The sequence below is a fragment of the Onthophagus taurus genome, chromosome 8 (genome assembly GCF_036711975.1).
Source record: "Onthophagus taurus isolate NC chromosome 8, IU_Otau_3.0, whole genome shotgun sequence".
Classification (NCBI taxonomy): Eukaryota; Metazoa; Arthropoda; class Insecta; order Coleoptera; family Scarabaeidae; genus Onthophagus; species Onthophagus taurus.
Window position 1 is genome coordinate 15,604,510 of NC_091973.1, and position 15,986 is coordinate 15,620,495.

At 33.4% G+C, this 15,986-nt stretch overlaps 2 protein-coding genes across 2 annotated transcripts; one reads left to right on the forward strand and one right to left on the reverse strand.

Moving 5' to 3' along the window:
• Positions 1–6,452: 6,452 nt before the first annotated feature.
• On the forward strand, positions 6,453–8,982 carry LOC111421597 (uncharacterized). Its single transcript, XM_023054765.2, has 2 exons — positions 6,453–7,256; positions 7,480–8,982. The coding sequence occupies exons 1-2, from the start codon at positions 6,914–6,916 to the stop codon at positions 7,839–7,841; spliced, it is 705 nt and encodes a 234-aa protein (XP_022910533.2). The 5' UTR covers positions 6,453–6,913; the 3' UTR covers positions 7,842–8,982.
• Positions 8,035–8,730, reverse strand: LOC139431262 (putative nuclease HARBI1). Its single transcript, XM_071198905.1, has one exon. The coding sequence runs from the start codon at positions 8,728–8,730 to the stop codon at positions 8,035–8,037; it is 696 nt and encodes a 231-aa protein (XP_071055006.1).
• Positions 8,983–15,986: the final 7,004 nt, after the last annotated feature.

Consider the following 15,986-nt stretch of genomic DNA (forward strand, 5'->3'; position numbering starts at 1 on the left):
GTAATCAATAAATCTCATAAAACTCCACATCATTTTTTAAAATAGTTAAGGAATCAAACAATTTGGTACCTTTGCGAATACCCAATTCTTCCATTGCTTCATCCTGCTTAGCTTTTTGCAAACAGGTAAACTGTATAGGAAAGGTTCATAGATTCACAGTCATCATCATTCATATTTTCCCTCGCTTTATCTCTTCACCATTCTTTGGGTTTTTTATGCTTCAACTCTTTTTTCACGACATCCCTAGCTTTTTTTTGAAGCCTCACTTTTTTTAAATAACATTAAGCTTTATAGGCTCATCTTTCAAAGGTTGCAAAAATATTTTTTTTGTTTTAAGAATAGAAATATTATCGAATGAAGTATCTCATATTCTTAGCATCGAAGAATATCAATTCTTTGTATCAAAAAATTCATTCTTGCGTTAATAATTTATAATACTCAAATGAAGAATTATACAAGATTGTTGTTGCATGAATAAGTTTTTGTAAAAAGAAAGATACGTTATTCTTGACTTAAAAAATCTATTCTCGATACGAAAATGGGGTTGTTGACGTAACACTAAGATACTCTTTTTCAAAATTATTGATTTACTTTCACTAAGAATTCGTTTTCTTGAGAGTCAAGAATATTTTGTATACTTGTTTTGAGAATATGTGGTTTTTATTCACTCAACAAAATGAACTTCTTGTGGATATATAAGAATATGATAAGCTTGAGCCAAGAGTAATAATCTTCGATCAAGAATATATTTCCCTCAGCGTAGCATTAATAAAAAAGCTGATATTGTATCATGTCATGATACAACTATCATCAAGAAGAAGTTGAAAGTAATAATAGAACATAATAATAACAGAGCAATAATAACAAGCATTTAACATTTAGGATGTCATGTTGCCCCTTTTTCAGATCAAGTTTAAAGTAATAAGAAGGCTTAATTATAACAGAGCGTAAATAAAAAGCGTATATATAGCACTAATAAAAATGCGCTTGACGTTTAGGATGTCATGATCAATCAACAAGAAGTTGAAAGTAGTAACAGAATATAATAATAACAGAGCATTAATAACAAGCGTGTAACGTTTGACATCCTTCATGTTGCTCCTTTGTTCTGAAACAAGTTTAAAGCTATAAGAAGCCTTAATTATGACAGAGCGGAAATAAAAAGCGTATATATAGCACTAATAAAAAAGCGCTTGGCATTTAGGATGTCGTGATCAATCAACAAGAAGTTGAAAGGAATAACAGAACATAATAATAATAGAGCATTAAAAACAAGCGTTTAACGTATAGGATGTCATGGTGCCCCTTTTTCAGAAACAAGTCTAAAGTAATAAGACTTAATTATAACAGAGCGTGAATAAGAAGCGTATATATACATATATAGATGTCATATTAAAGAATTGACAACTATGATGACATTTTAATAAAATTTTCAACTGTCTCATTCAAAGTATTTGCGGATTTCCGTAACTTTTTGTTACAAAGGGTTACGAAATGGCGGAGGACTAGGAATGTGAGGTGTTTATGAATATTGTGGGATATATCAGGATGTAAACGATAAAAATGTTGAAGAGAATCACTGTAGGATATCTGGGAAAGAATATTGGGATGACGGATAATGTTAGGAATGTTATGAAAAATATTATCCTTCATAACGGAAATAAGGTTGATGAAAGGGGATGAAGGGTATTGCAAATAAAAATTAGCATCTCTCGCGTCATTCTGTAATACTATTAATTCATGAACATCGGTAATGGCATCAGAACAAACGAACTGATTACAATGCTGACATTCATAATTTATTAGCTTTTTAATCAAGTACTCTGTAACATAAGCTGACTTGTTAAGGTCAACTTCAAGTAACGATACGGTACTCTTAGTGTTGGTAGAATGTGGAAGAAGATGAAGAAGTGGGATTGATAGGATCACTGGAAGTAGAGTTGGAAAGAAGAATATTATAAGAAAGAAGGAAGTCTTCGCCATCATCTTCACAATTCGTCCCAGTATTATTTAAAGTTACTGTTTTGTAAGCATCGACGAACTGAGAAGGTGAAGGCGTTGTGTTACCACCACATAATCCTCTAGCAACACTAAAGAGATTCTCTAAAGGATCTTGATTTAAAGATCTCAAAGTGACATACTTGAAACCCTTATCCCTTAGAGCAGGGCTGTCCAGAACAGATATGATCCCGGGCCAATATAAATTGCTAAATAGATTGGAGGGCCGCACAAATAAAAAACACATTTTTTTAAGAAGAGGTTTAATAGCGTTTAATATTGTTAATATGTAACTGTTACATTAAATTGTATTAGTGCTTCATTAATTTATCTTTTACAATCGTTTCAATATCAACATTGATATTAGTTGTTGCCAGACGCAGTGCGTGTGAAAGTGAGTTATCTGACAATGAAGATCTATATTTAGATTTTATAAAATTCATCGTAGAATACGCACTTTCACAAAGATAGGTACTGCCCATCATCGAACCCATTTTTAAACCAAGATTGGTTAATTTATGGAAATGCTCGCCAAGGAGCTTAAAAAAATCTATACCAGACTCTGTTCTACCCTTGTAAAAGGGGTCTGATTGTAGGTCACATAATTCTAATTGATAATCAGTCTTTACACCTTCAATTGCAATTGTTAATGGATGAGTGAAAAGTGATATATCACTCTCTAATTCTTTGAAATCTATAAATCGCTGCTCAAATTCCACAATTACATCGTCAATATACTTCAGGTGATTCTTAAAGGTACATCCTTCAAAATTTTCCATCTCTGTGTAATGTTCTTTGCAACTCGGAAAAAAAGAAAAATCATTCTGTTCTAGTGTCGATTTGAACAATTTTTGTTTACTTCTAAAACCATTGACATACCCATACAAGTTGGCAATATTGTGTCCTTTGCCTTGGAACTTCAAATTTAATTCGTTCAAGTGTTGTGTCATATGAGTTAAAAATGCAAGATCAGCCAGGAATAAAGGATCTTGTATACAATTTTGCAGCTCAGAAGTGTCTGATTTTATTTCATTTTTTAGAAATAAAGGTATTTCTTTTCGTAAAGCAAAAAAACGTTCAAGGCACCGCCCAGCACTAAGCCATCTTATTTCGGAATGTAATAACAAATCTCCATAGGTTGCATTAATTTCACCTAAAAAATGTCGAAATTTTCTATGAGTCAAAGCTTTGTTTCCGCCTCTAATGAGATTTGTTATTCTAACAGCAACTTTCATGGCATTTGTTTGGCGCAAAGATTTTCCTCATAAGGCTTCCTGGTGTATGATGCAGTGAATCAACGGGCAATTGCAAGAACATTTTTGCAATCCTCCGTAGTCTATTACAGTTTTATAGAGAGCTATAAAGATATCAGCGCCTTTAATTGTTCCGTGTAACAGTATCAAATTTAACATTTCCTCCGTAATAGTAAAATCTTTTGAGATGCAACGAATAAATATTAATAATTGACTGATATCTGTCTGGTCGGTACTTTCATCCAAACGTATTGAGTAGTATTCGCAATCTAAAACGCAATCACATAATTTTTTCGAAACATATTCATTCGCCCATATAGTAAAGAAACTTCATAAGACGCAGCCAAACTTTGTTAATAATCTGTATTTACTTTTGAAAATATACTTGATTGATGTATTAGTTTTTTTTATACTCGATCTGTTTTTTATACTTTTCTTCATGTAAAGTAGTATAGTGCCGTTTCACATTGTATTCCTTATTCACCGCCAAAACTTGCATACAAATCATACACTGCATTTTATTGTTATTGTTGCAGATCAGATAGTCTAATTCCCATTTTTCATTAAATGCACGATTTTCATCATTTATTTTTCGCTTCTTCACAGACATAATGAGGTTTGTTATTTTGCAATAGATTTCTGTTTACTATGTAATTAAATCACAAGTGTAGTGAGAAATAATGACACCGAGAAGGTAATGAAGGAGAATGAAGGAGTAAGCTCGAATTACACACAATCATTACGATTCCTAATTAGTTACTACACAATACGCATCAAATGACAACCATTAAAAATGAATAAACGACAATCAACGGCCAGTGCTGTTTCAGTCCCCGATCGCGCGGCATTTTAGCGGGAAAGCGCTAAACACGAGTCGGGACGGGACTCACAAATACGAATACGATTCAATATTTTAGTTATTTATTTATAATACCATATAAAATAAAATCATTTCTACCAACAAAATTTGAAAAATATGGAAAAATTTATTCTTCCGTGACCACGGGCCGCAGGTGGCCCGCGGGCCGTGTTTTGGACAGCCCTGCCTTAGAGAATCCCATAAGTACCTTACGTTACTAATTGTTGCTAACAGTAGTTTGAATGTTGAAGGGTTTCCTACACACTTGCCACTGGACAAAAATTTGATTTGTCTTAACTTTCTACTAGCAGCATCCCAAAATCGAAGATGTTGTGAGCTGCTATTTAGCTTGCATGCTAAAGGTTTTGCAGAAGTAAATACAGAATTCAGCGAGTCAAATGGGTCGTTCATAAACTTTACAAACATCGCTGTTCCCGCAGCATCCATAACGGCTGCTTTCGACAGACTGTGAAGGAGGGAAGCAGTGGAGTTACTGAAAACTTGCGCTGCAAGCTTTACTTTCATCTTCTGCCGATTGGTGGGGTTTACGTGAACATACGTAAGCTTGGTAGCTTTGAATATGCCATTATCCCCATCCAACTCGTACAGCCGATGAATGTCACTCCACCTAGCCGTTTTCCCTTCGAATACAATATCTTTGGTCATCAAATTATGCCTCATGCTTTTCAGCATATGAGGGACATCAAAAAGATGAATAATTTGATGACCATCAATATTATATACGAATTGATCACCCTCCTTACCACATTCTGCTGAAAGGCTACGCAAGGCAGCTACATTCCAGGAGCCAACATCGCATACAGATGCTATGATGCGAAAATCCGTATATTTATGAACGGCTCGTATAACTTCTTTGATCAGTGATTTTAGTATATACTGATTCGCAGCCTTATGGGTAAAATAGAAAGCAACAGGTTGCTTCCATTTGCTCGCCAGACCACGAATCATAAATACCAAAGCATGATCTGAAAGTTTTTAACCCCTTTCTGTTCCCACCTCTACAAACCCTTCAACATGCCAACTATTTTCAGTTACCTTCAAATTCAAATTCTTTCCAGTGTCCATCTCATCAAACATAAGTGTGCAGAAACGGTCACGGAGAGCCATTTTAGATGAAACACTCTTCAGATAAGTAAGTAAATTTAGGTTGATTCCGCTGGTCAGTTGGAAAGTTGCAAGGGATCGTCTTAATGTCCTTGTAGACGGTAGGCAAGGGATCTTTTGCAGGTATCGGTAGGAACGGGGACCGTGTCTGAAAATGGAGAGGAATAGGGCTTTCTCTTCTAAGGTATAAGGTTTTTTTTTTGGATACATGGAAATTTCGAAGGAGGGAAAGAATAAAAACACGGAGAGGTTTAGGTAGGGTATATATTTGTTGGATATTGGTTAAGTAAGATGGGGAAAAGGGATTTAGATAATCTGTTTGGGATTGGGACAAATACTGAATGCGCTTCCTCCGATAACGCAAGATATTTTCCGCGTTCTTCAATCTTGTAAGCAGCTTCCGCTCCTTCAGGGTAACTTTACTGGCTCTACTGGCTTGTGTTGTTCGACCTGAAAATGACATTAATAAAGAATTGTATTTAATTACTATGTTGTACTTAATTAAATATTTACCTTTGCACCTTCTCGACTTAGGAGACTCAAATTCAGAAGACATGCAGGGAATGGATTTACCGGATGGAGGATTGGTAGGAGAATCGGGATTGTCTTCTAAATTTACAACACGTCGAGGTAGTTGTTGTGCAGACAACTTCTTTCGTGCTGATGTCTGAAATTGGTTGGTCTTGAAGTGCCGCTGACACACACAAAACCTTCTCCCGTTTAACTGACCGTACGTAAAATCCACAAGATCCGGCCTCCCCATTCTGTCCAACCATTGCCGCCGCAGATCGTCTGATCTTGGAAAGCAGAACAGTTGTCGATCTTTGGGCGGCAATGAATTTGTCGGACAGTGTTCGTTCATACAGCTCTGTAGACTAGGATTTATTAGACATTTAAAATATAAATTTATAATTAAATTATCGGATTTGAAAGAGTAAACTTACTTGAAATAATTACAAAACATGGAAAATTTTAAAATATGTTGGAAATAGGAATGAGTTTTGGTTTTCTTTCTTAAAATACAAAATATTTCTAAAAAAACTTTTTAAAAAATCAAAATAAATAAAATCCCTTAAATTTCTTGGAAATTAACTTTTGTTAAGGGTGTGATCGTAAAAACATTATATTAATAGTACACGTGCCGAATTCGAAATACGGAAAACAAAATCTAAAAATTTGACGAACTTCGTTTAATAAATTATCGGCGTTATTTTTTGATTGTTTTTAGATTTCATATTCCTCCAGTAAGTCAAGCTTCAATGATTTAGGTTGGTGATGTATCAGTTCTATGTTATTAAGGCTTATTTTATGATTAGTTTCCGAAATATGTTTACAAATGGCAGAATTTTTGTCTTTATGGGGTGGTATGAATAAAAAGCGAGCAAATGCTCTTAAGTATAAGCAACAGCTATAAGCTTATGCTGAAAGTAAAAGGTCCGAGTATAAGCATTTGCTCCGATTTGTATGAATAATGATTTGCTTTTACTTATGAGCATCTGCTTAGATCAAATGAGGATTTGCTCGTCTAACTCGTCGTGACTTGTATAAATCGGTGCCGCAGTTGTTATACTTACGCTCTTAGTATTTGATGTTTGTGTTTATTTACCTAACCTAACATACTGAATTATCCCCGTAGAAGTTTAATGCTTTGTATAAACCAGTAATTTGTAAGACAACAATGTCGGCAGAAGAAAATGGTGACGATGTATCAAGCAACAATTTGCTAGTAGCATTGCAGTTGCAAAAAAGGCCGGAAATTCTATGGAAAACACAAATTCCGCAGAAAAAAACATTGAAAGATGAAGCCTTGAGGCAATCAGTTCTTGAGCTAGAACGTCAATTGGGAAAACCATTAACCTCTTCTCAATTGATGAAAAAAGTAAACAATATGAAAACGAGGATAAAAAGCAAAGTGGACAAAAACAAAACCGGGAATAAAAAAATAGTTTTATGCCAGTGGGAAAAAATGTTGCACGAATTAATGGATGGAGAGGATAATCCGACTATAAGCAAAATTCCTGGTAAGTATGTATTTTATTTAACCTGTTTATATTATACAAATATATGTATCGCGTATATATTCATAAAACTTTGTTAAAGTTAATTCTTTACATAACTTACCTAACTAGATGTATAAAAAATGGCTCTTTGAAACACTAAAAATTTGTACGAAATATGAAATAGGTAGTTATTTTCATTCATAATTTTAAACTAATGGCTAAATATGTTCCGTTTTTATTATAGGAGCAAAAAGTATTGGACCTCCTACCACCAAAATAAACAAAAACAACGAAGATTTATCATCTTCTATATTGCTTGAGTCTGAGCAGACGGATGAATTTAGGCCCCAAATAGCTTCCCTTGTGCCACCTCGACCTACAAAACATCAAACGAAGAAGAATTTAGAAACATATGAAACAGAAGAAACTTCCAAACTCACTACTCAGGAATTGCAACGATTGGTACTTATCGAACAATTGGAGACCACTCGTGTTCAAAGGCAGTATTATCGAGAAATGATGCAAAAATCCAATACCGGTCGCTCTTATTATGAGCCTGATGGAAACGAAAACGATAATGATGTACCTAGGTACGCAGTGCTTTAAAGAAATAATAAATTTGGTTTAGATAGATACTTTGGTACTAACAATATGATATGATTCCATGCAAAGATTACATTTACAAAACATGTTTTTTGTTAAGGGATATTTGTTATTTTTATAAAATGATTTTTCTTAAGGGCTATTGTAGGAAAAAGACTTGCCATACAAGAATTTTATCTTTATTTCATATAACACGTTATAATAATTCGTTATTTGGGTTCCGAAATGGTGTCATTAGCCACGGTTCCAAACCATAACCGTCATCTCCTAATAATATTGCACCAGGGAATTGTTGCATAATCAAACGTGTTTCAGAATTTCTCCAAATTCTAGCGTCATGCACAGAACCCGGCCAACTTGCATCAACACTAGTAAAGATTTCTTTGGAGTTGCACGTTGCTTGCACATTTAAAGTCGCCAACCCCTTTCTGTTGATGTATTCATCACCGTGATGGATAGGTTTCAATATTTGAACGTGTGTGCAATCAATTACGCCTATCGCACATGGAAATTGAAATGTCTCCTGCCACCTCTCCTGTGCTTCGTTTACTTGGTTCAACGTTGACGGAAATTTGATCCATAAAGGAGCTTTTTCGAGTATTTTGTTAATCACGAACGTAATTGTTTTTGATACTGTCGACTGATGAATTCCCAATTCTTCAGCAACACCAGTTTGGAAACCAGGATTGGCCATATACCGTAAAAATATCTTAATTTTAAGGTCCGACGAAAGAGCACCTCCTCTTCTTTCGTTGTTCTCGCCCATAAAGTGTGTTGCAATGTAATGCAAATTTTCTTCCTCAAACCGGTAAAGTGATTTAAAATCTCGGTTATCAGCTCCTCTTCGTACTTTGTAATGTTTTTCTGCCCGTAAATTAATAAACTCTGCCATTATTACCGACCACTGAAAGGGTGCATCTAGTACTGAACTAGATGCACATTTTACCGAGCATATGCTCAAAATGTGAAGCAAAACCTCCGTTTTATTCATATCAATCGGAGCATATGCTTAAAAGTAAGTAGATGCTCATGCTCAGAGGAAAGTGTTGAGTAAAAGCTTTTACTTACATTTTTATTCATAAAATATGTAGCAAATGCTCGAAATTTTGCGAGTATAAGGTTTTACTCTCCTTTATTCATACCACCCATTGTGTTTTTTAAACCGTGTCAATAAATTTCTACCTATTTGACCAATATAAATTTTATTGCAATCATTACAGGTTATTTTGTAAACACCATTCAGTTGATGAAAATGAAATTTGTGCTTGTTATTAGTGAGTAAATTGGAGATTTTGGTTGTGTTTTTGGTAACAATGTTTATGTTATGTTTTTTGGTTAAGGGATGTAGTTGATTGATTATGGGATCATAATTCGAAATAGAAATATATTTGGGTGGGAGTTTATAGTGAGGATAAATGATTGAAGTGATTTTATTGTTATGAACCATGTAGAAAATTGTAATTGTTGTTCTGTCTTCTTAACATCGTGTAGTAATGGATATAAGGTCAAATTATTTTCTTTGTACTTATCAATGTTATTTATTTTTGTTTGGAGAGACCGGAAGAACATTAAAGACACGCATCAAAGAACACAAAACCAGGAATGAATCGAAATTTGGAAACCACCTGATACACAACGTATACCATGAATTTGACGAACAAAACAATGCACAGATTTTACATAATATTGACAAAGGCAAACTAATGAAACTACTAGAGGCATATGAAATAAAGAAATTTATCCACAATAACCCCAACACAAAATGCCTAAATGAACAATTACAAAATAACAATAGACCTCTATACACATTTTTGAAAACCCCATTCACACCACCCAACAGACAAATGAACGAGAGAAACAAGGCAAAGTAGCACCTTGTATTCTGCAACTTTTGTCTTCCTTGGGTACAATCCCATCCTAACCCCATATATATCCTACCCTATCTCCTTCTAACCTACCACAATTATAACAAAGAAGAAGAAAAGAATAGATAAGATGAACAACTACATATATAAAGAAAAGAAAATAACTAACAACACAATATAAAACAAAGGGTAAATGAACGAGAGAACCAAAGCAAGTAGCACCTTGGCCCTGCAACAGTATCTTCCCTTAAGCTACACTCCCACCCTAACCTACACAAATCCTAACATACAACCTACACCCTTTCCCAACATACCTACAACAATAAAATAAAGTAAGAAATACAACACGAATAATGATAGAGAAATAATTCGAAAGTTTCATAAAAAGAAAAATTAAAAATTTAAATTTCATATTCAAATTCCAAACATAAAAACAACAAATAATACAAATTCAATGATACCAACCAAACACGAAGTGTCACAGTCTTCCATTACTGAACACGCCGCAACAACGAGAAAATTAAAATTTATAAATAATCGATAAACATCAATAACAACAAATAGAAAAACGGAACATGGTAGAAATTTATTCATAAAAATGGACGTAAGTTTACTTTGTTTTATTATATTTTAAGATAATTAGCCAGTTAAGAACAAATTTAACAACATAACCTTAGATAATTTAGAACGTAGTTAAGATAATAAACTACAGCTTTGCGATGCTCTAGTTTTGTCTATATTTAATTATGGTGACGTTGTTTACCATTCATGTCCTGATAGTGTACACTCGGATAAGATTCAAAAACTTCAAAACTCTTGCTTGCGATTCATTTACGGTATCCGTAGAAGAGACCGCATATCACACGCACTAGTGTGGGCTGGATGGCTAAATATGTCACGACGTAGAACTCTTCACTACCTGTGTCTCTACCATAAATTAATCTTGCATAAAAGACCTCCTTATTTGTACAATAAAATTAAATTTCGTACGGATGTTCACCACATTAATGTTAGGCATAGGCATGCCTTGACGATACCTCTTCACCGCCTAGAAATGTTTAAACGTAGTTTCTCTTATTGTGTGCCTAACATGTACAATCGGTTACCTGATTCAATTAAGAATCTTGGTCTGCTTTCCTTTAAGGGCATGGTTAAGGAGTTTTTGGGTGGGTGAGTGAGAAATGGAAGGATTTTTAAATTTTTTTTTTCTTTTTTGTATACGATTACTGTCTTACTTTGCGCATTTAAAATTCATTTAAAATTTATTTAAATATTATTATGACTTGAATCATATAATTATATTGTTTTGATTATTATTATTATTATTTGTTGTATTTTTTTTTTTCGATGGGTCATTGAAAAATAGGACGACCTCGGATTTTCTTTGGTCACTCTGACATGACTCTTTTTGATTGGAGTTGTATTTTCTTCATATATTGCTATATATTATGCATTTCGTTTATTACCTATCAATAAATATGATTATTATATTATTATTATTATTATTATAATAATGAACATTTATAATTGTAACAGGATTTCTTCCTGATGATGAGGGCTCAGATTCCTCGAAACATGTAGAAAAACAAAAATTAATAACATCGATATGTACAAAGAAAATAATTTGACCTCATATCCATGTAGAAAATGTTTTGTAAATCTTTAATAACCGTTATTTAGGCCTATTTTTATAATATTAAAGATATCTGAGTTGAAATTTTCAGTGCTAAGGGGTGTGTTGATGGCTCTGTGGAAGAAGAATCTGAACGTGACCTCTTTATATTTGAAAGGAGTGAAAGAATTTTTGGGTATTAGTGTGTCAGTAGTGGTAGGTTTCCGGAAAATATTGAAGGATTATAATTAGATGTGTTTTTGGAGATTGTTAAGGAACTCATAACCTTCTTCTCCGCCGTTGACAAAGCAACCGTTTGCTACTTTTTCGATGCCCAAGAAACTATATTTCCATGATAATAAATTGCTGTCCCGCTAACACTTTTTCTGTCAGTCTGGTCACTTCCCCAATCATAATCGGAGTATGCCTCAATGTTGTCGTTCCCTTCATGTTTCCTAAAGTTCAAACATACATTTTTAGTAGTTTTGACATATTTTAGAACTCTTTTTGCCGCTTTGCATCTACTTGTAGTAGGTTTATCCAAAAATCTTTCTAGATAGGAAGTAGCATATGATATGTCAGGTCTTGATATTCCTGCTAAGTAATTTAAACATCCAACCAACTCCCTGTATGGAACATTTATGGTGGGTTTAGGATGTCAAAAAGTATCTTAAATATTGTATTAAAAAAATTCGTAGACGATACCATTTCAAATATCGGGCAAACTCTGTTTGTGTGCGTTTTGATAACACCAGAATACAAGTATATTCTTTTGCAATCAGTTGTGGGTTTCTTGCACACACTCCCGGTAGCATCAAAGTGTACTAGAAGTGGAGTATTACAACTACTATATTGTTTTTTTAATAAATAATATTGTTTAGTGCTATACATTTTAACTGTGAACGGAACTGTAACTTCCTGTATGTAATTCTTATTGCCTTTTTGGATTTGAATTATATCTATTAAATCGTCGTGATCCCTATCTAAAATGGATTTAGCTTCTGAACTTATCTTTCGTAATGTACAATCCGATTTAATATCTTGTAAATTACAACATTTCAAAAGTTTGTGATTGGCAGCAGCAATAGTTTCGCTTTTATAGTGATATGATTTCTTAGAATAGAGTTTGTTTTTTACTATAGATCGTTCAATCCCTTGTACATAACCAGTTAGTTTTTCTTTGTGACAATAATCCAACGAAGAAGAATACACTGTTACAGTTGGTTTATTAAGAATGATTTTGAATTTCTTACAATTTTTATGGATTCAACTGTCGTATACTACGAACTCATTTGATTTTCGGAGATATTTTTTGTTTTTGAAAACTATTGTACAAAAATTATTAACATTTTTTTTTTATTCGATTTCTCAAAAAATATGTGTAATTTTTAGAAATAAGATTGTTTTCTCTTACTATGCAGTCCCACTTTTCACTGGGCACGACAAAAGTTCCTTCTTTAATGACGCAAGTATTATAAACGGCGGTTTTTAAAACTTTGTTACAACTACCTTTAGGCATGATATGTTTGCAACTTGATTGAGATAAATTTAGCAGTGGTTTTGGTACATTTAATTCTTGCTTACTTATGTCGTATTTACAATCACTGTAACTACTTAATTGCTTGAACGATAAATTAGCTATCTTACGCGGTATAGATGTATCTGGTTTATATGTGCACTTTATTGACATAAGATTATCTCCTGTTACTATGCATTCTCCCAACTCATTGCCGATACTGATATAGGACGCAAGTTTTATGGTTTTGTTAGAACTATCTTTAGATATGATATCCTTGAAACTTGATTCTGATAAATTTAACTGTGACTGTAGCACGTTTAGCTCCTGTTGACTTGTGTTGTATTTACAATTATTGAAACTATTTATTTGCTTTAAAGATAAATCAGTTAACTTGTGCGGTGTAGATGCGTGTTCTGGTTGGAAATCTAAATTAGAATTAATAGCAACATAATTATCTGTACTTTTTAACTGATTAACTTTTTTAAGTTATTGACCCGTTTTAGTTTGTAATAAAGACTTCGTCTCATTCTCAACGTATTCTTTAGACCAATTTGTAAGCACATTTCTGAATAAATTGATTTATTATCTTTATATGACAGATTATTAGTAAATTTGTTGTCTTTGCATTGTTTAAGTTCATTTTTAAGATCCATTAATGTCTTTGTATCGACTTTACTTGCGTTTTTAGAACTAAAAACATTTTTGAAAAATCGATGATTTCGTACTACTGTTCTCAAAAGTATACTTGGGCATTTTATTTTACTTCGGGTTAACATTGCTACTATTTTTAATGAAATTTTTTAATGAAAACGATACGACCATTTGGACCAGCTCCGTCAGCCACAACAGTTATATGTCCAAAGACATGTTCATCAACATTACTCTTTGCTTTTGCTATAGCAGCTTCTTCTTTCCTAGCTTACTTAATGTGACTCAATTCTGCACTTTTTTGGATGGATATATTTTTAAAATAAAGTTCAGCCGGTTTCGATTCTACAAAATCATCATCAGGAACTTACCTAATTAAAGAATAAACAAAAATAATCAAATTGGTATGAAATTTACAAAGCACATCTTTTAGTTCTAGGTTATGTCTATAAAAAATAATAACTTACGTCAATAACAAACTAAAAAATCCCTGACATTATTACAAACATTTTACAATGTTGTTATTAAACAATCAAGATAACTTCTTCCAACCATTAACAAAAATAATTAAATTCTAACTTATTAATAAGATTTCCGACTTGATCTAAACGTCGTTTCAATTAATGTGAGAGTACAAAATAAAAATATAAAAATACAAAAATGTAAATAAGGGAAGGTATTATAATTTTGGGAAGAGAAGGATTTTTGGTAGCCAAGACCCATGACGTTGCAAATTCAAACCGCTACCCTAATTTTGAATTCCTCGTACATCAGGGAGTTTTTTCGGCGGGGTGTATGGTATACATAAGAAGGTAAGAAAGTGATCTGGTGTTCGTCGTTATTAGGTCGTTTAAACATATGCTATTTGAGTTATTATGCTTGAACTTGTTAATCTCGTAATTTTCTAGTGCTTCTAAAAGGTTGCTTTTATTTTTATAATGAAGTATGTATGAATTTTTATTTTCGTCGAATTGTTGTTTCTCGTTAAACTTTAGATGTCTGCCAAAATTGGATCTAGATTGAGTTTTATGTTCCTTTATTCTAATCCTTAGTGATCTTCCTGTTTCTCCTATATAAGTGGCGTGGCTGGTGACACATTCTAATCTGTAAACTCCATTTCTGTCCAGTTTGTCAATTTTATTTTTGTTATCAATTAAAATTTGACCAATGGTGTTATTACTTTTTGAAACAAGTTTTATGTTGTATATTTTAAGTGTATCCTCTGTTGGAATGTTTGTGTACAAATTGGTTATGTCAAATGATAACTTTGTGTATTCGTCAAATTCTCAAGTTTGGTTATAAGTTCGCTTCGGTTTGTTATTGTGTACTTTGTCTTGAAGTCGGTAATGACTTCAAAAATTCCCTAAAGAAACTAATCAGGAATTTACATAGGTCGTTTTATCTTTCAATTGTCTGTCGTCTATGTCTTTGATTACAAGGCAATTTCGTCCGCATAGACTATAAGCTCCACCATAGGAGCTTATAAATTGAATATATAGGGAAAAAAAATATAGGTGATAGGAATTTAATATCCACATAGGATATTGTATTCCTGTCACATAGATATCCCTTAAGCATTTGAACCAAGTATGGACTGACGTTTCCCTTAATCCAGGCTGCCACTATTTCCCCCCCATGATGCTGAATTGAAAAAGTCTATGTCCAAGAGAATTATGTACATACTTCTCTGTTCTTTAAGGCTTTCTTTTTTATCTGATCAACGTTTTTCTGAACTTTTTCGATCAGAGATATTAAAATTTTCGCTTTAGAATCGAACGAAGAATGTCGCTACGTGTAGATCAATTAATATTACTTTTAAAATGCACTGTTTACACTATGACTTTTAAAGTGCATTTATTCACCATTTCATGTAATGAATATCGTGTCGGTTCACTAACTGATACGACTCGTATGTCGGTTCACGTACAGGTCTAGACATGAATTCGACGACGGACCGCAGCGGGGAATGCCAGCGTGGAAAAAACCTGATTAATTAAAAGATTATATAAAGTAATAAAAAGGCACGCGAAATGTTTTTTTGACAATTTCGGTTTTATTTAATATTAAAATACATCAGAAAATTAAATAAATCGCTGTGTGATGCTTCTTGCTGATTTTCCAGTTCGAGTGTGCCGGTATTGCAATGATGCAGCAATGTTGAATGCTCAGCACAAACTGCTTTGTTGCAAGTAAAGCAATACGCCCTGGTTTTACGCTGGCGTCCATACTCCATACGACATAACTGGCCTGACGAACCGATTTGATCGAGGTGCAAAAGAAGCTGCAGCTCGTGCTGCCGGTCTTGCTACTACCTACAAGGACAAAAAATATTTAGTTTATCCGCTTTTGTGTGTTTTAAAATTATTATATTTTACCTTTACATAGCGCTTCGAAACTTGGGATAGCTCGTTATACGTCCATTGGTGGCTCGTTCTTCAATATTAGGTGGTGCTAATAGTGTCGTGAGCAATTGCAAAAATGAACGTCGCTTATCATTTTTTTTT